This window comes from Schistocerca cancellata, chromosome 3 (assembly GCF_023864275.1).
Source record: "Schistocerca cancellata isolate TAMUIC-IGC-003103 chromosome 3, iqSchCanc2.1, whole genome shotgun sequence".
NCBI lineage: Eukaryota > Metazoa > Arthropoda > Insecta > Orthoptera > Acrididae > Schistocerca > Schistocerca cancellata.
Window position 1 is genome coordinate 803,365,502 of NC_064628.1, and position 25,145 is coordinate 803,390,646.

General features: G+C 42.7%; 1 protein-coding gene across 1 annotated transcript in view; it reads left to right on the top strand.

The window, feature by feature from the left end:
* LOC126176584 (disintegrin and metalloproteinase domain-containing protein 22) overlaps positions 1-25,145 on the top strand; it is a 1,067,821-nt gene that overhangs the window by 848,944 nt on the left and 193,732 nt on the right. Inside the window, exons 9-10 of the mRNA XM_049923744.1 lie at positions 10,843-10,917; positions 15,470-15,642. Coding sequence (XP_049779701.1) covers positions 10,843-10,917; positions 15,470-15,642 — 248 coding nt within the window. The remainder of the gene's footprint in view (positions 1-10,842; positions 10,918-15,469; positions 15,643-25,145) is intronic.

Genomic DNA, 25,145 nt, shown 5'->3' on the forward strand with positions numbered 1-25,145 from the left:
GTTAGGTAAAATTTACACGAACGTGAATTTTACAATTTTTAAGTGTTCCTAGAAGTCGGTGGCGTTACAAGGCCAGTCAATGAAGACCAAAGGAGGTCGAATGTGGGAAATAATTCGTGCAGTTGCAAATTTTTGTACAGTGGTAGGTGGAAGTGCCATGAGTAACATACTAGAAACCCTGACCGGTGGGGCTGTGTGTGGAAGGGTTGAGGGTGCATTTGAAGGTCACTTTTGTAAGTTTTTCTTAAACAACTCGAAAACCGTGGCCTCCAGCGAAAACGTATTCCAATGCAAAATTTAACTGCATTAAATTTTCTACAAAAACGTCCTGTCCATTTTTTTCTGTTTGACTAATAGTTTGCGCGTACCTCGAGAGGATAAAAAAAATCTCGGACGTGGTTTTTTGAAGGCCAGATATAACATTACGGGTTGCATAAAACGACATAGTTAGGAGCAGCTGAATCAACCTTTATACAATTTGACGAGACACCATTTCACTAATATTAATAAAATAGTTTCCATTGTAACAAATGATATTTTAAAGAAATATAAATTTTTATACTTCTATTCTAAGTACAGTATAATTATACTTTAAACACCTTTTCAGAGATATAAATCTTTTCAATAACTATCATGAATTTTATCACTCACGTGGGGTTGACGGGTATGACAAATGTGGCTCTTATTAGTTCGGACACAGGAGAAATTCACATGCATTTTCACGTCTTACTTTCTGAAACTTTACTGTTTTATATGTTTTAGAAAACGCCAGCAAAATGAAGAGTGCTCTTTTACTCCGGTAGTGGTTATCTTGACGAACAGAAATTCAGACGTTGCATAAATCTGATTCGTGGCACTTAAGTTTTAAAGCGTGGTTGTCCTTCAGGTCTGCCAGTTCCTACTCTTTAACAACCTGAAGTTCAGACATACTTGAAAACGCGAAAGGATTTCTTATCCACTCGTACTGGTTTAGGCTATATGTAGTGCAGGGAAATATCCATCGAACTTCTCTTTCAGATGTACTAAACATGAATCAGTGGTTGTATTTTGTTACTAATTACACATTTAGATGTCAACAGAAAAATTTTTTTGTTTTGTTTTTCTCACCCATACCTCAACTGTGTTTTTCTCACCCGTACCTCGACTTACAGTTTTGTCTGGTGGCGGTAAGATTTGCACCTTTACTTTGTAGCACTGTTGAGTATATCAAATAACTCAGAAAGTCGTTAAAAAGGCCTGTTTGTGCACCCTCTATTTTGATCTACAGGCAATAACAGTGCTAAGATTAGATGTGAAGAGTGTTTGGAACATTCAGTCTAGGATACCATGCATCGCCGACGAGTATGTACTTCTGCCGAGCGGCTTCAGCTATGTTATGTGAAACCAACCGGCTCTGCGTGAACGGCTACTTTGTGCCTTGGCTCGACAGGTCCATGTCACCGCAGACCCTGCAAATTTGTCAGCGGAGTTAGCCCACCTATCACCTTTCATCAGATTGATTATAGTGAGAGACAAATCACACGCACATTTTGCTATTGGCCAATCGTGAATCGAGAGAGCGATGAAAACAGCGAGGTGGCAACTAAGTCTACAGCCTTTTTGCCTTACGCAAATACACTACTGGCCATTAAAATTGCTACACCACGAAGATGACGTGCTACAGACGCGGAATTTAACCGACAGAAAGAAGATGCTGTTAAATGATTAGCTTTTCAGAGCATTCACACAAGGTTGGCGCCGCTGACGACACCCACAACGTGCTGACATGAGGAAAGTTTCCAACCGATTTCTCATACACAAACAGCAGTTGACCGGCGTTGCCTGGTGCAACGTTGTTGTGATGCCTCGTTTAAGGAGGAGAAATGCGTACTATCACGTTTCCGACTTTGATAAAGGTCGGATTGTAGCCTATCGCGATTGCGGTTTATCGTATCGTGACGTTGTTGCTCGCGTTGGTCGAGATCCAATGACTGTTAGCAGAATATGGAATCGGTGGGTTCAGGAGGGTGATACGGAACGCCGTGCTGGATCCCAACGGCCTCGTATCACTACCAGTCGACATGACAGGCATCTTATCCGCATGGCTGTAACGGATCATGCAGCCACGTCTCGATCCCTGAATCAACAGATGGGAACGTTTGCAAGACAACAACCATCTGCACGAACAGTTCGACGACGTTTGCAGCAGCATGGACTATCAGCTCGGAGACCATGGCTGCAGTTAACCTTGACGCTGCATAACAGACACGAGCGACTGCGATGGTGTACTCAACGACGAACTAGGTGCACGAATGGCAAAACGTCATTTTTTCGGATGAATCCAGGTTCTGTTTACAGCATCATGATGGTCGCATCGGTGTTTGGCGACATCGCGGTGAACGCCCACTGGAAGCGTGTATTCGTTATCGCCATACTGGCGTACCACCCGGCGTGATGGTATGGGGTTCCATTGGTTACACGTCTCGGTCACCTATTGTTCACATTGACGGCACTCTGAACAGTGGACGTTACATTTCAGATGAGTTACATTCCAGCAGGGTAATGCACGACAGCATGTTGCAGGTCCTGTACGGGCCTTCCTGGATACAGAAAATATTCGACTGCTGCCCTGGCCAGCACATTCTCCAGATCTCTCACCAATTGAAAACGTCTGGTCAATGGTGGCCGAGTAACTGGCTCGTCACAATACCTCAGTCACTACTCTTGATGAACCGTGGTATCGTGTTGAAGATGCATGGGCAGCTGTACCTGTACACGCCATCCAAGCTGTGTTTGACTCAATGCCCAGGCGTATCAAGGCCGTTATTACGGCCAGAGGTGGTTGTTCTGGGTACTGATTTCTCAGGATCTATGCACCCAAATTGCGTGAAAATGTAATCGCATGTCAGTTCTAGTATAATATATTTGTTCAATGAATACCCGTTTATCCTCTGTATTTCTTCTTGGTGTAGTAATTTTAATGGCCAGTAGTGTAGCATTTCCAACAGGATTACGATTTCGTTTTCCTCGAGACATTTAAGTCTCATATCTATCGTCGATAATGATGGAAGCCGAATAAATGAATTAAAATTTGTGCTACCGCCGGTACTGGAATCTGGCTCCCCTTGCTTACTAGGAATGACGGAAGCCGAATAAATGAATTAAAATTTGTGTTACCGCTGGGACTGAAATCTGCGTCTCCTTGCTTACTAGGCACAAATGCTGACCATTACAGCACGACAGTACTATGTGCGATATCGCTGCACGAACTACCCAACTTCAGTGCACTCCCCAACACAAAATCTTAATTCATACCTTCAGCTTATTTTCCCCCTAAATGTTCTCTATTGCCTGGGCTCTCCGGCATTGGAATAACACCCGAGCGTTGGATGTAATGTGGAAATCCTGTGCCTCAAGTCGTCGTATAGATTTTACAATTAAATATTCCTCAAGACATTTAAGTTTCATCTTTATCTACGATAATGATGGAAGATGAATAAATGAACTAAAATTTGTACTACAGCGGAGACTTGTAATAGTAGTTTAATGGTCAGCATTCCTGCCTTGTAAGCAAGGAGACCCGTCTTCAAGTCCTGGCTGTAGCACAAATTTTGATTCATTTATTCAGCTTCCATCATTATCCAACAGGATTTGTCGTTTCTGTGGAAAAAGTATGTCAAATGTGTTTCCCGACCACCTTGAAATATTATGACACATTTAGGGTCTGTAAAGGATGATCTTGGTTTGCGTAAGGGGGTGTCTACTGTATCACCTGCAGCTGCGGCATATCATACATTGATCAGACTATCCGGACCGTGGAGATCCGATGTAATGAGCAAAGCGTCGCACACACATGCAACAACCGAGCAAATCTGCTATTGCAAAACAGTGCGTTGGTACCGGTCATCATGTGGAATATAATATTAAGATTCTGACGTGCACTTTCAGCTGTTGATACAGAATTAATAAGGAGGCAGTTGAGATTAAACTGGCGGAGGTTTTTGCTTACATTCCTCTTGGAATCTTGCTTTCCCTCTGTTCAAAGAGCAGAGAGACAGAGTTAATGCTACTTGCTCACCCTTTGGTGATTAGTGTTCAGTTTTGATCACCTCTAACGTTGGTTATCTTTGCTTGGATGACGACGCAGGTTGTTTACGGTATGTATGTGTGTTGTCTTTCACATATGCCGTATTATGGTTCTTAATACCATAGCTCGCCTACCGAGGGTCTGAATTTCTTTGCGCAGCTTTCTCTCATCGCATTTGTATCTTGAAAATGACGGGGCATTGACTTGTCGGAATTTCGGCGGTTGTCGAAGACGTCATCTGGCTTCATCCTTGTAAGTTTTCTGAACACAGGTTACGTTTATTTTCACAACACGTTTGTTAGACATTATTTTCATATAATTTTTGACTACATGTTTACAAAACACTCTAAGTTTTGTATACAGAAATAACAAGTAATTTTCTAAAGAAAATTTGAAACGCCAAGATCGCAGTAAAACATTTATTGGAAAACTGGCTTCGGCAATACTATGTTGCCACCTTCGAATATGCAATAGGATAGGACTTACGCTTTATAACATTACATCACCTTTTTCATCAGTAGTTAAGTCGTGTCACATCATGTGTACGTATATCATTGTCGTTAAATTCACTAGTAGTCGGCATGTCAAACATAAAAGCAATACTATGTACAAACATGATACTAATGCTCCGTTTACGAGTGGTCACAGACATCAACAGCTGACAACTGACAGTCCACACCCAGTTTCGTGATGCCAGACAAAATAATATTGAGATTTCATGACAAATAGCTTTGTGTGCAGTAGATGCTAGTCAGTATCAATTACATATCCAGATTTTCTTCAAGCTGATACTGAAATAAGATGCCGTTATGTGTAGCGGAGCAGGATGCTAGAGCACTCGGTGATTTTTGTTTCGGAGGAGGAGGGGGGAGGGGGGGAGGAGAGAGTTTCTACCCTCACTACGCGCTTGTACCGAAACGCCCTGTATTTTGTTTTAGAAGTGTGTATAATATCATAATTATGAACTTCTTTAGCATTGTTGTTTCCCAGTTTTTATAAAAAATACAAACAGAAGAGAAAAATTTCAGGCTGAGGTCAACGTCCTTTTGAGATATTCGGCTGATACGATGGCGCTTATAAATTTAGTTTCAGACCAGGAACGTAGCTGAAATCATAACATTTGTAATGTAAGAGGCAAAAATGATTTCAAAACAGCAAATTTATCCGAATATTTGAAATTCTGCGGAGAAATAAAAAACGGCAAAACGAGGCAGCGCTCACAGAATAATGCTATTAATAGTCCTGTGCATGAGTGCCTGCTTTTTGTTAGTGATTATTCGGATTTCTCGTTAAATGTTCGCAAATTGTTCGCGCTGGTCAGGTAATCCCGTTTCGCGTGCGCCATGTCGTTATTACAATATCATTACCTGGCGCAGTGCGTTACTCTACTGTTTCGGCGCTGTGACGCAAGTTACTCCGCCGCGCAGTGACGCAGAATGCTGCAACGTTCTCGCTTTTCCACCGGGCGTTATCAGTAGCGGCACCTCAGTTACGGGACAGAAATCGATTTGCTTATTCGACGAGGAGATAGTAAACGGTACAGATTTATGGCTCTGCAGGCACTTTTGAACGACGTTTAACTGTCCCGCTGCTTGTTTATCGTCAGTTAGAACTGCTTCAATTTATGACCAGAGTAACGGTCAGACCCTCCTGGCCATTAAAAGGACATTTGTCTCAAGTTTGGCGCCGATGTAGATTAACTAAATGGATACTGTTGCACTTCTCTCGCTATCTGCGCACGTGCGTTTATGCCACCGCCCGAATACATTTGAAGCTGCAGGCAATTTCAGAGAGAGCCGTTGTCGGTACTTCCACATTGTAAACCATTCTCAGCTCGCAAATCGAAAATGTATTAAATATAGACATAAATTAACGTCGAAAATAGTAAACCAACACTGGCCGTGACGCGTGAAAGAGTTGTAAGTGATGAGCACTTCATACAAACACAGTTTATCGATATCGCGTTCTTTTTAGTACATATTCAGGACTACGCAATTATATTTTAATGTGGTATTTTGCTTTCATATAATATGTGAAGGTTACAAGTAATACATTTTAATTTCATGAATTTTATGCACTGTGGTATTGAACCGTTAGCAGCGCAACATAGTCAGCATTACTAAAGACTGCTGTTAAATATTTCTCTCTTTTTACTTTTTAAAATAAATTTTTATGCGTTTCGTATATGCACGTACTTGAGAGAGAGAAGGATAAGCAATAGCAGAAAAAATGGAAAAATTATTTAATTATTCCTTCTGTGAATTGAGATCACAATCACTAAATTTAAACTTTTGCTGTATTATTTTAATGTTTTATGGCCACGAATAAGGTTAATGAATGAAATTCTAAGTAAAAATATTTCTGTCGTTACCTAAGTACAGGCCACAGCCTAGTGCGGAAACACTCATTAAGAAACTGAAAACTGACTTTAAATTATGTTACTCTTATTCATTAATATGCTGAAAATCAGAACAGATAATTTACTTTACGGGAAGCTGCACGCCTGTCTCACAATTTAAGAATTTTTGACTTACCGCGTGATGGGGGCGTATTGTTGCGCGCCAGCGATGTTATTTTTCGAAGCTGCAGTCTTGAGTAAAATCTGAAAATATTTAAATATTTAACATGGAGAGTGCTGTTTTTACATAAATAACCACAAAAGTATTGTTGAATACATATATTATTCTTATTTCTCACAGTGCAAACCTGTATACAACAAAGTAATAAGCGTCTACTTTCGGCTACATCCAGAGAAGAAATTATTTAATGTCCGGTCACATTCATAATATCACGAAGAAGGCCTCAGAATTTATTACACAATGTACTATTCACTGAAATTACAGCCCTTCGTTTATTCTTTGCCTAGATAATGAAAATTCTTTTCCAATTATTCTCACATAAACAGAGTTTATCGCATTTTCATCGTAACACGTGTCAAAAATAATTATCAAATGTCACACGTAATGTTCGTCACTGTGATGCATTTAACATTTTACATTGTTTAATATGTCCATCCATATGGGGACGCCATAGACTATCCGTCACATAGCAGTGAAAAATCATTATTTACGAATAATAAGTCTCTCCCTCAGTGTGTACGTTGAAACGGAACACGTGACCCGTGTGTTCTTATTGATATTTTCACTAACTGGAAAGAGTGATCTCGAAATTAATTATAATTTATTATAACTCGCGTAAAAGGAGGAACTGTCGTGTTATTGTATAAACGTCGGACCTTTCTGTGGAATATAATTTCTCCACCTTCTCCGCAGGAAAATGTTACTCAGTAAAATGCCGCGACTACCGGTTAAGAAAGCCGCCTCTACTTTTTGGTTAGCGTAGGATACGAAAAACCTAACGCTGCGGCATTCTATGGAAGAAAATGATCACGCTCTTGTGTCTGAATGGGTTCAACATTAAAGAATGCATGAAAACTTCACGTAAATGCCTACAAACATGTTAGGAAAAAATAGTGTAAAGAAACAATCTTCTTGAACTAAAAATCAGTGAAAAGAACATAAAACAGGATCGGAGAAACAGCACTAAGTAAGCTAGAATACCATTAATACGATCTGTAGCCAATAACTGTCAGACTCAGTGAGCGTTCTGGTTGTTCAACAGTTTCGGTGAACCGCTTACATGGACAAACGATACTTAGGCGAACTTTGTTAGCATTGCAGAGCAAATAATCTCTGTTTGGCACAGAATTATCACAGTTCACAGAAGTCGCAATGAAACAGAACTTGTAAATAATCTCATAAAAAGTGTGATTTACACTGAAGACCCAAAGAAACTGGTACATCTGCCTAATATCGTGCAGGCCCCCGCGAGAACGCAAAAGTGCCTCCACACGACGTGGTATGGACTCGACTAATGTCTGAAGTAGTGCTGGAGGGAATTAACGCCATGAGTCCTGCAGGGCTGTCCATAAATCCGTAAGAGTACGAGGAGGTGGAGATCTCTTCTGAACACCACGTTGCAAGGCATCCAAGATATGCTGAATAATGTTCATGTCTGAGGAGTTTGATGGCAGGAGGAAGTGTTTAAACTCAGAAGAGCGTTCCTGGAGCCACTATGTAGCAATTCGGGCTGTGTGGGGTGTCGATTATCCTTCTGAAATTGCCCAAGTCCGTCGGAATACACAATGGATATGAATGGATGCAGGTGATTTGAGAGGATTCTTAGATACGTGTCACCTGTCAAAGTCGTATCTAGACGCATCAGGGGTCCCATATCACTCCAACTGCACACACCCCACACTATTACTAAGCCTCCACCAGCTCGAATAGTCCCCTGCTGACATGCTGCGTCCAAAAAAATGGTTCAAATGGCTCTGAGCACTATGGGACTTAACTACTGAGGTCATCAGTCCCCTAGAACTTAGAACTACTTAAACCTAACTAACCTAAGGACATCACACACATCCATGCCCGAGGCAGGATTCGAACCTGCGACCGTAGCGGTCACGCGGTTCCAAACTGACGCGCTTAGAACCGCACGGCCACACCGGCCGGCGCTGCGTCCATGGATTCATGAGGTTGTCTCCATGCCCGGACACGTCCATCCGTTCGACACAATTTGAAACGAGACTCTTCCGACCAGGCATCATGTTTCCACCCTTCAACAGTCCAATGTCGGTGTTGACGGGCCCAGGCGAGGTGTAAAGCTTTGTGTCGTGTAGTCACCAAGGAAACATGAGTGGGTCTTCGGCTCCGAGAGCCCATATCAATGATATTTCTTTTAATGGTTCGCATGCTAACACTAGTTGATGGCCCAGCATTGAAATCTGCAGCAGGGTTTCACTTCTGTCACGTTGAAAGATTCTCTTCAGTTGTCGTTGATCCTGTTCTGCAGGATCTCTTTCTGGCAGGATGTTTTTCCGGTCGCAGCGATGGCGGAGATTTGATGTTTTACCGGATTCCTGATATTCACGGCACACTCGTGAAATGGTCGTACGGGAATATCCCCACTTCATCGCTATCTCGGTGATGCTGTGTTCCGCCGCTCGTGCGCCGACTGTAACACCGCGTTCAAACTGACTTAAATATTGATAAGCCGCCATTGGAGGAGCAGTAAGCGATCCAGCCACTTTCTGTCTTATATAGGAGTAGCCGACCGCAGCGTCGTATTCTGCCTGTTTACGTATCTGTATATTTTAATATGCATGCCTGTTCCAGTTTCTTTGGCGCTTACTATCTGATGAAAAGTTTCGGGATACCCTAATGTGATGCATTGGCCACTAGATGGCACGAGACGTTTACCCGCCTGTATAAAAGGAAGCGAGGAGTATTATGTTGTCAGTAGCGAAGCAGTAACAGCAAATGTGTTCCCCAGGAGTGCTCAGTGACTTCGGGCGTGGACCAGTTAACCATAGAATGTCACCTGAGCAACAAATCAATCAGGGACGCTTCAACTACTCTAAATGACGAATGCGCAGTGGTATTGACACTTTTTTCTTTTTTTTTCTAAGTCTTTTACTAATGTAAATAATTTGAAAGCTGTGTTAACAACAGTTACGCTTTGTATCAACATTTGTATGACGTTGTAGCTCAGTGTATTTGAGCATAATTTTAAGTTTTGAAGTGGCTGAGCCGGTTAGCGCTTTCTGCTTACAAATAAATTTAAAAAAAAAGTTCAATCGGTATAACAGTTGGCCGTGGAAAGCAAATGTTCCATATTCGATTCTTGGTCTGGTTCACAGTTTTAATCTTCCTGGAACTTTCAAAACAGAGCGCAAACCGCTACAAAGTGAAAATCCATTCTGAGGGGAATTACGAGGGCTATCCATGAAGTACATTACGTTTTGGATTTAAAAATAAATAAAGTATTGGAAATTTTTTTTATTATACACAGATGAAAGCCACAATTAAATACTACTTTTCTACATAGTTGCCATTTAAATTAAGGCACTTATCGTAGCGATGGACGAGCTTGGAAATTCCTTCGTCGTAAAATTCGGCCGCCTGCGCCTTCAACCACGTGGTTACCTCTTCTTGAAGCTGTGCGTCGTCATCAAAACGCTGCATAGCCAACCACTTCTTCATTGCTGGGAATAAGTGGAAGTCGCTCGGTGCCAGGTCGGGACTGTACGGCGGATGAGGAAACAACTCCCACTTAAAAGATTCGAGAACTTCACGAGTGGCATTTGCCGTGTGGGCCCGGGCGTTGTCGTGAATCAGCAAGATCTTTGAGCCCAACTTTCCGCTGCGCTTGTTTTGTATTGCTCTTCTGAGGTTGTGCAGAGTTTGGCAGTACCTTTGAGAGTTTATTGTAGTGCCTCTTTCCAGGAAATCCACAAAAATCACACCTTTTCTGTCCCAAAAGAAGAGGTAACCACGTGGTTGAAGGCGCAGGCGGCCGAATTTTACGACGAAGGAATTTCCAAGCTCGTCCATCGCTACGATAAGTGCCTTAATTTAAATGGCAACTATGTTAAAAAGTTGTATTTAAGTGTGGCTTTCATCTGTATATAATAAAAAAATTTCCAATACTTTATTTATTTTTAATTCCAAAACGTAATGTACTTTGTGGATAGCCCTCGTATAATACAATTGTTTTGCCTTTCAAGATCATGACAAAGGTTATATTTTTCCAATTTCACATTGAGCAGCAACCATTATGAATTATTTCCTTGTGTGGATACAGAGGACCCATAGAGAGATGTGCAGTTCTCTGTATTTGTTAAAAATCCCACTTGCTTTTTCTTTTCTTCAAGGTACATGGTTTACACGATAACGTATAGCATTTTATATGAGGTTTGGCTTGTTCAATTGCAGTTCGAGAAGAGGAATGGCAGTATGCGCTCAGAAGTCGTCCACGACGCCATCCAAGTCGCCAACATTGCCGACCTGGTGAGTTAACCTCCTTCAGTTTCTGCCACTGCTTTGCGCGCTGGGTGGTTCTTTAGTGGATACAGCAGCGAGGGACAGATGCTGTTCGTAAACAGAAGACTCGGATATTAACGTATTCTATGTCTAATACCAAACAGTAAAAATAATGCATAACTTTGTTGCTGTAGTAGCGGCGTCAGCTGCTAACAGTAGATTTGAATGTAGGAATATATACAGACACAAAAGATTTATAAATCTGTCACTCTTCAATGCAATGTCTATTCAGAAGATGTCCAGCCCTGGCCATGATGAAAGTCTATAATTGTTATTCAAATGGCAAACGGACAAAATGGGGTCATTGCATGAATGATCGATCTTCCCTCCGACGGTAACAAGGGTGATTCGTCACCCCAGCGATAGTTTGTTTCTTCTGTTAAGTTGGCAACAATGGTATTTTTTCCGGCAGGCTTGTGTATTCTTTTGTCATTGTTGTATAAATCAGACACTGGTCTGTCGTGCTGCTGGTCAGTTGTGTTCAGCTGCTTGAGATCGAATAGTTCTTGGGGTATAGGTCACACCTCTTACCATTTTCGTAGGTGAAATATATTTGCTAGATTTCATATGGAATCTGTAAATGGGAATTATCCAAGGTTTTAGGACTTTGTGAGAAGTGTTTTGGAGGTAGACAACGATGATTGCAGTGAAAATGACTCATTTTCAAGCGAGGAAGATAATTTGGAAATACAATCTGAACATAGTTCTGAGTTTGAAGCTACGACGTCAGAAGATGGTAATGATGATGAGAAGGAGGAGGAGGGGGAGGTATAATCAGCAAATACACAGTCAAGGGTAAGAATGGATTGTTATGGACTAAAATGCCGCCTAAGAAAAGTAGAAACACTGTAAAAATTCGTAAAGCTGTTAGCTTTGCTCAAAACATTGACTTGGAGGTAGATGCCCTCGAAATATTATTAGATACAAGAATAGTTGATCAGATTGTAGCTCATACAAATGCGGAGATCCAAAGAAAAAAATGTACATATACTGACTAGAGGTTTCTTGGTGATACAGACAAGGAAAAAAATGTGTACTAATGGGATTGCTTTATATGTCAGGAAGCAGAAAAGATGCTCATCTCAACACTGAAGAAATGTGGTGTGGCTCATCTGTGTACAAATGTATTGTGTCTCAAATGAGGTTCAGATTTCTTCTAAATTGTCTGAGATTTGATGATAAAACCAAGAGAAATAATGACGTTACATTTTCACCTATTCGTGAGCTCTGGACAGCTTTTGTTAGTAACCGCTGTTCAGGTTATTCTTTTCATATGAACGTAACAATCGATGAGCAGCTTTTAGGATTTCGTAGCAAATGCCCATTCTGTAGTTTACATTGCTTCTAAACCAGATAAATATGGCATCATAATAATAACAATGTATGACGACAGAACATATTATATGATAGATGCTATTTCATACCTTGGGAAAGAGAATAGAAACACAAATGAAAGTCTGCCAACATACTATATGAAAACTCTGTTCAGAACTATTCGTGGGACAGGTCGAAATATCACTTGTACAATTGGTTCACATCTATACCTTTGGCAGACATGTTGCTGAAAGAGAATTTGACAACTGTCGGTACGTTGAGGAAAGATAAGGTGGATATCCCATCAAGTTTCCTACCCAACGGAAAGAAGAAAGTGCTTTCGTCGGAATTTGCTTTTCACCGGAAAAAAAACTTGTCTCCTTCACTCCTAAAAAGGGAAAATCTGTTGTTCTTTTGTCTACAATGCATAGTGCTCCTGATATTGACCAGATCACAAATAAACCTGAGATCATTGAATTTTATAATAGTACTAACGTGATGTGGATGTATTTGACAAAATGGTACATGCGTTCTCTGTCTGGAGTAGTACACGACACTGGCCACTTCGGATGTTTTATGGAATACTGGACCAGGCAGCAATAAATGCTTTTATTCTATTCCTTGTAAAACGACAGCAAAAAGTGAAAAGAAAAGATTTTCTAAAAAATCTTGGATTTAAGCTAGCTTCACCACACATGAAACGGCGCCTACAGAAAATTTTGCCACGAGAGCTTTCGTAAAATATAACTTCACTCTTAGGAACGAAGAGAACAAAGGGCCCACAAGACCAGGAAAAGAGTCCCACAGAACTGCAGAAGCAAGCAAGATGTCATGTATGCCCTAGAGATAAAGACAGAAAAGTGAAAGTAGCTTGTGTAAAATGTTGTAGGCCTGCATGCAGTGATTCATAGAGAAGAAATTTGCATAACTTGTTTCTCTTAAAGAACAATTTCCTAATAAATTTTATCCAATTACTGTACAGTGTTTATATGTTAATAAGAATATTAATGACTTTAAACAGATCAAGTTCTGTAAGTTTTGTAAAGTTGTAATTTTATGCGAAATAAAACTTTCGGGTGAGGAGTCACACCTGTTACCTTTCAAAGGTGTATTATTCATGTTACTAAAGGAGGGTCTGCAGCCGTAGAGAAATCAGTAAGAAAACTTATTTATATCAAAAATTACCGACTGGAAATGTTAGACTTCTGTGGTTAACATTACTTTACTCTATGTGAAAGTGTATTGCATGTGTGTGTATGTGTGTGTGTGGCCAAAATGTTTACACTTTTACAGACGTCCACATTACCTTCAGTGTGACACTGAAGTGGCCTAGGAGGAAATTTTGAATCTTCTTTTCGTCCTAGACTTTGAGCATATTCACCGGTTCATCATCTTGTTTTCCTATCTTGCAATCAGTAACACAGTGCAAATTTTTAAGTGTAGTTTTGTTTTGCGGTGAAGATAATGTGGACTCCTGTAAAAGTAAGTGTAACCACACACACACACACACACACACACACACACACACACACACACACACACACAGTCTTCCACACAGAATAAAATAATGTTAATCTTAACAGTCTAACATTGCCAGTCGTAAATTTTCGATATAAATAAATTGTCTTAAGATCTCTGTGGTTGCAGTGACAAACTGTAAAAGAAAAGCAGTTATAATTCAAATTACAAGAACCTCCAGAAACCACAGCATGTGCTAAAAAGGAAGAGTATAAAAGATCCATTGATGGTTCTGTAAATGCACGGAAACATGTCTAGGTCAAAAAGAAGAAAAAATTGTGTTTGCTCAAGATGGAACCCATCCAAAAACAAATTTATTTGTGAGCAAACACGGGCACAAGAGTGAGCCTCAACCTCAGGATGAATATGTACAGGGTGGCTATTATTAAACTTTCGCTTCTTGAGCCAGTATAGATGGAAAACTATTAACTGCATGGGTACCAAACTTCATACGAATGATGTTCAGACTGTGCGCTGCAGGATTTGCGTTGTTAGTAGGGTTAGTTTCATGACTTGCCGATAGGTGCCGGTACTGGTACGGTGACGTAAGGTTCAGACACAAGCATCAGTCTACATTATACTTCCAGAAGGTCAACATGGGTCTAGCCATGGTGAGCAGGACTTCACTGTAAAGCTGTTTTATGAAAGCAACAGTAACTTTTTCATAATGTGGGGCCACAGTCATAATATATTTCTTTAAAGTCAGTACCGCCATTAGACTTGTTTATTTACAGTGTTACATTTACACTTACACAATCATGATTTCTGCTTCAAAGTGCCATTATCAAGTGTTTTAAGTTATATAAATTGCCCAAGACAGTATGCCATCGTAGGCATAGGCCGAAATCATGATTGTATAAGTGTAAATGTAGCTATGTAAATAAACAACAGTCTAATGGCGGTACTGACTTTAAAAAAACAACAATAGTGCTACTGCTCTTCGCGATCATCGACGCTTTAAAGGAATGCGGAGAGGTCCTCTTTCCGCAAGAAGCTTGAAAAACATGATTCGGGAGTTCGAATTAACTGGCCATTTGGGAATTGCTGGGATAGGCCGACGGCCAATTACGCCACAAACTGTTGAAGTTACTGTTGCCATTGCTAAGAATGCTCGACGAAACGTGCTATCTTCAAACAGTGCACGAGATGTGTCAACTGTACAACCCATGGTCCACCGTTGTTTCGGGCAGCAGTTAGAGCAATCTATATGGTGCTTCCAGGCTGTCGTGGATGCAGGTGGTCGTCACATTGAGCAATGTCTGTAACCTGAATTGTAAACATGAAACGTAGTTAACAAATATTACCATCTCATGTGGAAACTGAAATATGCTTCTGTCAATGGTTTGCTCGTTATTTCTCTTCCGCGTGTCCTTACAAATGTTTCCACAAAGTTTCATTGCCCTACAATCACTAGTTTGTCATTGGGGCCCTCTCAAGTAGCGAAAGATAAGTTATAATCACGCTGTATGTATGTGTTGATGGGCCCCGATCCTGCATTTGATTTTAACATGCCACAAATGTTCGATGAGTCCTGTGCTCAGCTAAACAGTAATTCACGCTTCTTCAAGTCTAAAGTCTGTGATGTTTCATGTAATATACAGCTGTTTTATTTTTGAACTGTTGCGTTTTCTTCAAATCTGTGTGCATATCGGAGAGCCGTTGCTAAGTGAACGTCCTTGTGTTTCAGTACTTCCGGACGCTGAACACGAGGGTGTCCGTCGTGTACATCGAAACCTGGCAGGGAACGAACCAAGCCCCTATCGACAAGGGCCAAGACATCAGCCGCGCTTTGCTCAACTTCAACGACTACACGTCCCGCAACATCTTCAAGGTCGACAAGGACACTACGCAGCTTCTCACGTAAGTCGCAAATTGGTCTTCGATTTTGCCTTCAAAAAGTAACTTTTAGAGACGTGTAGCTTAAAATAAGTTAGTGCTGGCTTACAGTAAGGAGGTTGTAGTGGAGTAACATCGTTCTTTACGTGTAAGACACCATTGTCTCTACCCCATACATACTAACGGAAATAGAAAGTGCCGGCCGTGGTGGCCAAGTGGTTAAAGGCGCTACAGTCTGGAACCGCGCGGCCGCTACGGTCGCAGGTTCGAATCCTGCCTCGGGCATGGATGTGTGTGATGTCCTTAGGTTAGTTAGGTTTAAGTAGTTCTGAGTTCTAGGGGACTGATGACCTTAGAAGTAAAGTCCCATAGTGCTCAGAGCCATTTGAACCATTTGAAATAGAAAGTGTTAAGCCATGAAGCAGCAGCCAGATGTTTATCTCTTTTTACAAGAGGTATTAAATTATTACACTTTCATTACAATAGTACCTGATTTCGATCATCACCATCAGTATGAGGTGTAGCTGCTTTTGAGTCTTCCGGGCTGTATGGTCGTGGTCGAAGGAACTTTTCGGTTCTTGAGGTTTCGTCAGAACTGCGCTGGACATATACGGAGGCGGTCCTGACGACGCTGAGTCTTGATAGCTGACGAGACGGACGTCGGAAAGCTATGTAATTACTGTGTAAAATAGGTGTGGCCGAATTTACAAGTGATCAGCAGAAAAAAATCTTTTCCAGAGATGAAACTTAACTATCGATTGTCGCCCGCCAAGGATAAAAACGTATCTATCGGTTCTACAAAGCCACTTACCATATATAGAGGGGTCCAAAAAAATGTACCCACTATTTAAAAGTCCATAACTGACAATCTAATTGACGGAGTTGTCTCATCTTTGGTAGTGTCATAGTTTGTAGATCCGGCAATCGCCACACAAGCAACGTTGTATTGCGTTGTTTTGTTTTGTCAGATGACAGTGCCACATATTCAGTGTTTTGTTCTTAGTTGCACTTAGTTACTCGAGTAAACATGGCTGGCGCAAGGCTTACATTCGATGAAAGGAATTCAGTTTTGAAGTGGTATTTTAAGTACTAAAACATTAATGAGGTTCAACGGCAATGGCGAAATGAGTATCAAACGATTGCAACACGCAATGAACGAGGACGACCCAGATCGTAGAATGGAGTACTGCGAGTGGTTTACTAACATGGTGCGCAACGATGAAGAGTTTGCAGAGATGATTGTGTGGTCTGATGAGGCACGGTTCAAACTCAGTGGTACAGTAAATCGCCACAAATGCATCTACTGGGCCGCCGAAAATCCGAACGTCCATGTAGACAAAGCCGTGAATTTGTCAGGAGTAAATATGTGGTTTGGGTTGTCTTTTCGGGGCTTGATTGGGCCATTGTTCTTTGACGGCACAGTTACCTGTGAGGTGTATCTTCAGAAGCTTCAGACATCCTTTTTACCTGTCATCCAAGACTTGTATGGAGACGGAAGAGTTTATTTTCAACAAGATGGTGCCCCAGCCCACTACCAAAATCGTGTTAGGGCGTATCTCGACGAAAATCTACCAGGAAGATGGATAGGCCATAGAGGTGCTCTGGAGTATCCACCACGTTCACCAGACCTAACACCTCTGGACTTTTACCTGTGGGGAACACTAAAGAACGTCGTTTATCGACAAAAGCCACGCCCATTGGATGAACTTCGAGAATCCATCGTACATTCATGTGCAAATTTCCAAGTGAACACGTTACAGTCAGTAGCTCGTGCTGCAGTTCGGCGGCATCGTTTGTGTGTGGATGTTAATTGTGACTTTAAGCTACACCAAAAATGAGACAACTCCGTCAATTATTTTGAAAGTTATGGACTTTTAAACAGTGGATACATTTTTTTTGACCCCTCTGTATAATTGTTTCATGGCTTCTTCTCTTCTGTAAAATTATCACTATGCTTATATATTCCGATGGCTTTTTATATAGTCGAGGATAATAGCTTGTCATAGTAGATAATATTTTGGTTTCGAGAAATTCGAAGAGCCAGCTCTAGAAAATGCAAATAAGGAACCATGTCTATGGTATCGGTTTGTCGATGAATACGTTCGTGGTTTTGATCTCATGGTAAAAAAGCTTTAGAAGAATTCTTTTGTTATTTGAATGATATTAAACCAAAAATGCAGTTTACCATGGAGACGGAAAAAAATAATGCAATAATCTTCCTGGATGTTTTGGTTATGAGACAGGCTGATGGAAGGTTGAAACATAAAGTTTTTCGGAAAGTCACACATACTAACAGATATTTGCATAAAAACTCCAACCATGATCCGCAACAAAAGAGAGGTACCATTAAAAGTCTTGGTGACACAGATAAAACAATTTGCACGCTGGAACACCTCGACGCCGAATTAAAATATCTGAAGCAGGTTTTAAAAAAGAATGGCTATTCAGGCAGAGGGATGAATAGGGTTCTGCGACCGAATAACACTGGGGAAAAGGACAACGATAAAACACAGCGATGGAAGAACACGGCTTCTTTCCCTTGTACAAAAAAAGTATCTGATTAAGTCGGCATGATTTTGGAGAAACGTGACATCAGACCGGTGTTTAGGCTAACTAAGCAGATATGTCAAGCACTCCGATCTATAAAGGACAAACGCCCTTCTCTGTCAGCAAGTGGAATATATGAGACTCCGTGTACTTGTGAAAAGGTCTACATTTTAACTACCAAGAGAAGCGTGAATAGAAGACTGAAAGAACATAAAAATTTTATCTGTGATGACAGACTATCATCCACGGCGATATAGATTAGCCATCGAAATATATAAGCATAGTGACGATTTTAACAAAAAAGAAGAAGCCATGAAACTCAATTATATACAAACCGTGGCTCTGCAGAGCCGATAGATAAGTTTTTATCCTTAGTAGCGAGAATCGATAGTTAAGCTTAATCTCCAACAAAGATTGTATTTGCGATCTCGTTAAAACCGACCCCGCTCACTTTACACAGTATTTATGTCGCTCTCCGGCATCCGACACGTCATTCGGCAAGACTCAATGTCGCCAGAAGCACCTCCGAAGATGGCCAGCGCAGTTCTGGATGAAACGTCAGGAACCGAAAAGTTTCTTCGACCACGGCCATACAGCACATAAGACTCATTAGCAACTATAACATCCTGTGGTGAAAGCCTTCATTGTATAACCAGTATGAAATGTGGCCTCCACAGATACACGTAATCGTTGTGGCATGGGGTAAATAGCCTCTGAATGCCATCTTGACGAATTTGTTTCCATCACTTGCTATGTATGTTCATAAAGTTAGGTGGCTGGTACGAAAGCATATGTCTTCCTGTCGCTTCTCAGATATGGTCAATGGGTGACACATTATGGGACTAGGCATACTACACAATGATCTATACATTACTCTAGGCGTCTGTGTGTTGACTGCAGAGTGGAGCAGTTGCATTATCCTGCTGGAATATGCCACATGATAATCTGGTCATTAACGGAAGAGAATAGTGCTTCCCATAATAGCGCCAACGGCCTTGCCTCGTTGAATACACTTAAATACACACTCTCCCATTTCGTAAAAAAAAAAGGTGTTTGTGGGCACGGAGCCGCTGAACCTGCCATTCCAGGTCTTCCACCCGTTCATGCCATACGACTTTACTTTCTTTTACCATTCTCTTCGCACACTAGTGAGCATTCAGGCTGCCTTTATTAATTACCAAATGAGTCTTGCTGTCATTTTCAATAGCTCTCTACACCATGTTTCCAGGGAAAATGAAAAATGCATGGCATTATTGGCTGCGAGACACGGTCTGGAGGCGTCCAGCCGCACTTGGCAAATCGGCGACTTTTGCGTCTTTGTGATGAAGATGAGATTAAATAATTAGGGCAAGACGAATACTCAGCACCCAAAAATCTCAACCCGAGATCTAGAGGCAGCAACGCTGAATCCCAGACCACGGCTTGTGTACATGATTTCAGGAGTTCGAGAAGTTTGGGTCCGCAGAAGCGCTGTCTCCTGTGCTCTTTCACAATTTCGTCTATGAAAACTTTGGTATCAATCTTGCTGCCACAAAAAGAAGCAACATTCGTTAATATACACAGCAATATGACACTCACAGTCTCAGATAACCCCAGATCTACACCGTATAAGTCGCTGTTGTCTGTGGTATGGTGGAAGTGGTAAGCGAGGCATGGCAAATCGAGATCTAACAAGGCATCTCGATATCTAACAAGGCTCGGCAGCTCGAGATCTCATGCCAACTTACAGTAATTAGATACTGACTTTTACTCGCTCGTACTGTTATTACCTGATGGTATAATCGTCCGATCATAAATGTGGATCCTCTGATTGCTCTGGGACCGCAGCTCGTGGCCCGCATCTCGTGGTCGTGCGGTAGCGTTCTCGCTTCCCACGCCCGGGTTCCCGGGTTGGATTCCCGGCGGAGTCAGGGATTTTCTATGCCTCGTGATGGCTGGGTGTTGTGTGATGTCCTTAGGTTAGTTAGGTTTAAGTAGTTCTAAGTTCTAGGGGACTGATGACCTAAGATGTTAAGTCCCATAGTGCTCAGAGCCATTGCTCTGGGAGACGATTTATCGGAACTACAACATAGGAAATATTAGTTGAAACAAATGATAGTAAATTGAAACCCTCAGCTGCTGACAGGTGTTGTTGATATACCTCGATGGGGACAGCTGAAAATGTGTGCCCCGAGCGGGATTCGAACCCGAAATCTCCTGCTTACATGACAGACGCTCTCTCCATCTGAGCCACAAAGGACACAGATGAATAGCGAGACTGCAGGGACTTATCCCTTGCACGCTTCCCGTGAGACCCACATTCCCAACTGTCCACAATCTACATACGTAATGTTCTTAATAGATATTTGCCCATCCACTCGCGCCAACTAAGGTGACGATTTCCGTAAGAGTTCGGGCAACCTGTGCGCAATCGCACAGACGAAGGTCAATGGCTGGGTAGCCTTTAACTACACTCCTGGAAATGGAAAAAGAACACATTGACACCGGTTTGTCAGACCCACCATACTTGCTCCGGACACTGCGAGAGGGCTGTACAAGCAATGATCACACGCACGGCACAGCGGACACACCAGGAACCGCGGTGTTGGCCGTCGAATGGCGCTAGCTGCGCAGCATTTGTGCACCGCCGCCGTCAGTGTCAGCCAGTTTGCCGTGGCATACGGAGCTCCATCGCAGTCTTTAACACTGGTAGCATGCCGCGACAGCGTGGACGTGAACCGTATGTGCAGTTGACGGACTTTGAGCGAGGGCGTATAGTTGGCATGCGGGAGGCCGGGTGGACGTACCGCCGAATTGCTCAACACGTGGGGCGTGAGGTCTCCACAGTACATCGATGTTGTCACCAGTGGTCGGCGGAAGGTGCACGTGCCCGTCGACCTGGGACCGGACCGCAGCGACGCACGGATGCACGCCAAGACCGTAGGATCCTACGCAGTGCCGTAGGGGACCGCACCGCCACTTCCCAGCAAATTAGGGACACTGTTGCTCCTGGGGTATCGGCGAGGACCATTCGCAACCATCTCCATGAAGCTGGGCTATGGTCCCGCACACCGTTAGGCCGTCTTCCGCTCACGCCCCAACATCGTGCAGCCCGCCTCCAGTGGTGTCGCGACAGGCGTGAATGGAGGGACGAATGGAGACGTGTCGTCTTCAGCGATGAGAGTCACTTCTGCCTTGGTGCCAATGGTGGTCGTATGCGTGTTTGGCGCCGTGCAGGTGAGCGCCACAATCAGGACTGCATACGACCGAGGCACACAGGGCCAACACCCGGCATCATGGTGTGGGGAGCGATCTCCTACACTGGCCGTACACCACTGGTGATCGTCGAGGGGACACTGAATAGTGCACGGTACATCCAAACCGTCATCGAACCCATCGTTCTACCATTCCTAGACCGGCAAGGGAACTTGCTGTTCCAACAGGACAATGCACGTCCGCATGTATCCCGTGCCACCCAACGTGCTCTAGAAGGTGTAAGTCAACTACCCTGGCCAGCAAGATCTCCGGATCTGTCCGCCATTGAGCATGTTTGGGACTGGATGAAGCGTCGTCTCACGCGGTCTGCACGTCCAGCACAAACGCTGGTCCAACTGAGGCGCCAGGTGGAAATGGCATGGCAAGCCGTTCCACAGGACTACGTCCAGCATCTCTACGATCGTCTCCATGGAAGAATAGCAGCCTGCATTGCTGCGAAAGGTGGATATACACTGTACTAGTGCCGACATTGTGCATGCTCTGTTGCCTGTGTCTATGTGCCTGTGGTTCTGTCAGTGTGATCATGTGATGTATCTGACCCCAGGAATGTGTCAATAAAGTTTCCCCTTCCTGGGACAATGAATTCACGGTGTTCTTATTTCAATTTCCAGGAGTGTATATATACAGGGTGGTCCACTGATAGTGACCGGGCCAAATATCTCACGAAATAAGCATCAAACGAAAAAACTACAAAGAACGAAACTCGTCTAGCTTGAAGTGGGAAACCAGATGGCGTTATGGTTGGTTCAAAAATGCTTCAAATGGCTCTGAGCACTATGGAACTGAACAGCTGAGGTCATCAGTCCCCAAGAACTTAGAACTACGTAAACCTAACTAACCTAAGGACATCACACACATCCATGCCCGAAGCAGGATTCGAACCTGCGACCATAGTGGTCGCGCGGTTCCAGACTGTAACGCCTAGAACCGCTCGGCCACCCTGGCCGGCCGTTATGGTTGGCCCGCTAGATGGCGCTACCATAGGTCAAACGGATATCAACTGCGTTTTTTTAAAATAGGAACCCTCATTTTTTATTACATATTCGTGTATTACGTAAAGAAATATGAATGTTTTAGTTGGACCACTTTTTTCACTTTGTGATAGATGGCGCTGTAATAGTCACAAACATATGGCTCACAATTTTAGACAAACAGTTGGCAACAGATAGGTTTTTTAAATTAAAATACAGAACGTAGGTACGTTTGAACATTTTATTTCGGTTGTTCCAATGTGATACGTGTACCTTTGTGAACTTATCATTTCTGAGAACGCATGCTGTTACAGCGTGATTACCTGTAAATACCACATTAATGCAATAAATGCTCAAAATGATGTCCGTCAACCTTAATGCATTTGGCAATACGTGTAATGACATTCCTCTCAACAGCGAGTAGTTCGTCTTCCGTAATGTTCGCACATACATTGACAATCACTCGCGCCAACTAAGATGACGATTCCCATAAGAGTTCGGGTAACCTGTGCGCAATCGCACAGACGAAGGTCAATGGCTGGGTAGCCTTTAACTATATATATGAAGATAGTAACTGTTCTCGAAAGAACAGATACCATTGATGACCGTGAAACTCTTACGGGAATCGTCACCTTCGTTGGCGCGAATAATGAGTGGATGGGCAAATATCTACTAAGAACATTACGTATGTAGATTGTGGACAGTTGGGAATGTGGGTCTCACGGGAAGCGTGCAAGGGATAAGTCCCTGCAGTCGCGCTATTCATCTGTGTCCTCGGTGGCTCAGATGGGCTGCCGGCACGGTAGCTCAGAGTGTTCGGTGAGAGGGCTCCGTGCTCTCTGTAATAAAAAAACCAAGTCAAGGAATCAACTATCAACTTGAACGGATATCTTGAGACGTCCGCCCAGACCAAACGCAAAGCACTACATCGAAAAAAAAAGATAGGTAGAGCGTTTGCCATGTAAGCAGGAGATCCCGGGTTCGAGTCCCAGTCGGGGCACACATTTTCAGCTGGCCCCATCGAGGTATATCAATAACACCTCTCGGCAGCTGAGGGTTTCAATAAATTATCATTTGTTCTAGAGAAGCTGCATGGTCATCAATGGTATCTGTTCTTTCGAGAATAGTTACTATCTTCATAATTATTAGTTGACGTTTTACAAAAATGATAAAAAATTTACTTATCTTTATACAGTCCATCGCCACAAGAATGTACGAATATTTGCAGCAGTCTTTGAATATTAAAGCATCGCTTGACACACACATTTACTAAACTCTTCTCTGAAGTATAAAGTTCTCAATGTTCAAAAGTACAGTTCCATCTAAGACATAGGTAACACATGAGTTCTAAGTAGACGATGTTGTCTTCTTGATCAGAGGTCAGGAACTGGGCAGAGCCTTCCTCTGTTCGGCTGTATATCGGTCTACGTGTGGCCGCGCTGTGGAGTTGGGAGCGAGGGTGTGGCACCGCCAGTGCCTTCCGTTTGTTGGTGTAGACTGCAGCGTGAATCGCTAACTTCTGTGGTACCAATGCGAGTTGCCGAATTTTGTATGACACCGCGATCATTAGACAATATCACACAAACAATCTTACTATCTTCTCATGGTGTAGTCCTCCTTCCAGTGCCGCAGCCTATTCGTCTTACTATACAATTATATTGAGTCTGTCTCGTAACCATTCTTCGTGCACCTATTGCACTTATGCGTCCCTGTGATGAAGATCAGATGAAGTAAACAGGACCACACGAATAGCCAGAACCCGAAAATCTCACACCCAACTGACAATCGAAACTGGGACTTCGCGATCTAGAGGCAGCAACGCCCAACCTCCAGACAACAATCTGCACACATGATTCCAGGAGTTGAATCTGTCGGTGCAATTTGTTTGTATGATGGTTCCATATCCCTTGTGGCAATGATTAGAGCTTTCTCAAGGTCTGGGAGATAGCGATAGGCTGCAAATCCTCTGCTCCTTCTGTGTTGCGATCTCCACCTGTAAAGCTCGAACAAACACACAGTAGCAAAGGGGGTCCAATCTCAGGGGCGAGGGAAAGGAAAACACGGAGTTATCAAGTATTTTTATTTCAAGAAAATGATTTAAACATCGGTATTACGCAAGTTTTAACAGGGTCTGAACTGGAACTCTTTATGGCTGCTTACTAATCGCCATTCAGCTTCCGAAATATTAAAATGTCCCGGTCTAGCCCCTCCCCATCCACCCACTGCAAACTATCATATGGGCGCCCTTGCCCAGTAGCAATCATGTACTCAGTCCATTCCCTGCCTGTAGGAATGGCATTCTTCATGATTGAAAATACTAATAATTAGGACGAAATTTTAATCGACACACAACACAGATATGGAAATATGGGAAACGAAATTTGGATATTGCTGGGAGTCCCTTCCTGGAGAGTTTGACCGCCTGTTGTCTTTTTATTTCACGCCCCTTCAGCGATGATGAAAGGATGATTGAGGACAACACACACACACACACACACACACACACACACACACACACACACACAGTCCCGAGTGAGGGCAAATCCCCGATCCTGCCGGGAACCAAACCATGGCCCCCACTAACTGCAAGAGCACGACCTGATGACGAAATACTGGCGTATCAGTCTGCTATCATTCAGTCAAGGTGTTCATGGTTTAACACTTCGTTTTCGTCAGTGCAGGTATGGTCTTTTGGATTAGGCGGCTTACTAACGGCCTGAACTGGCAACATTGGTCCACTTACCACGCTAAAGA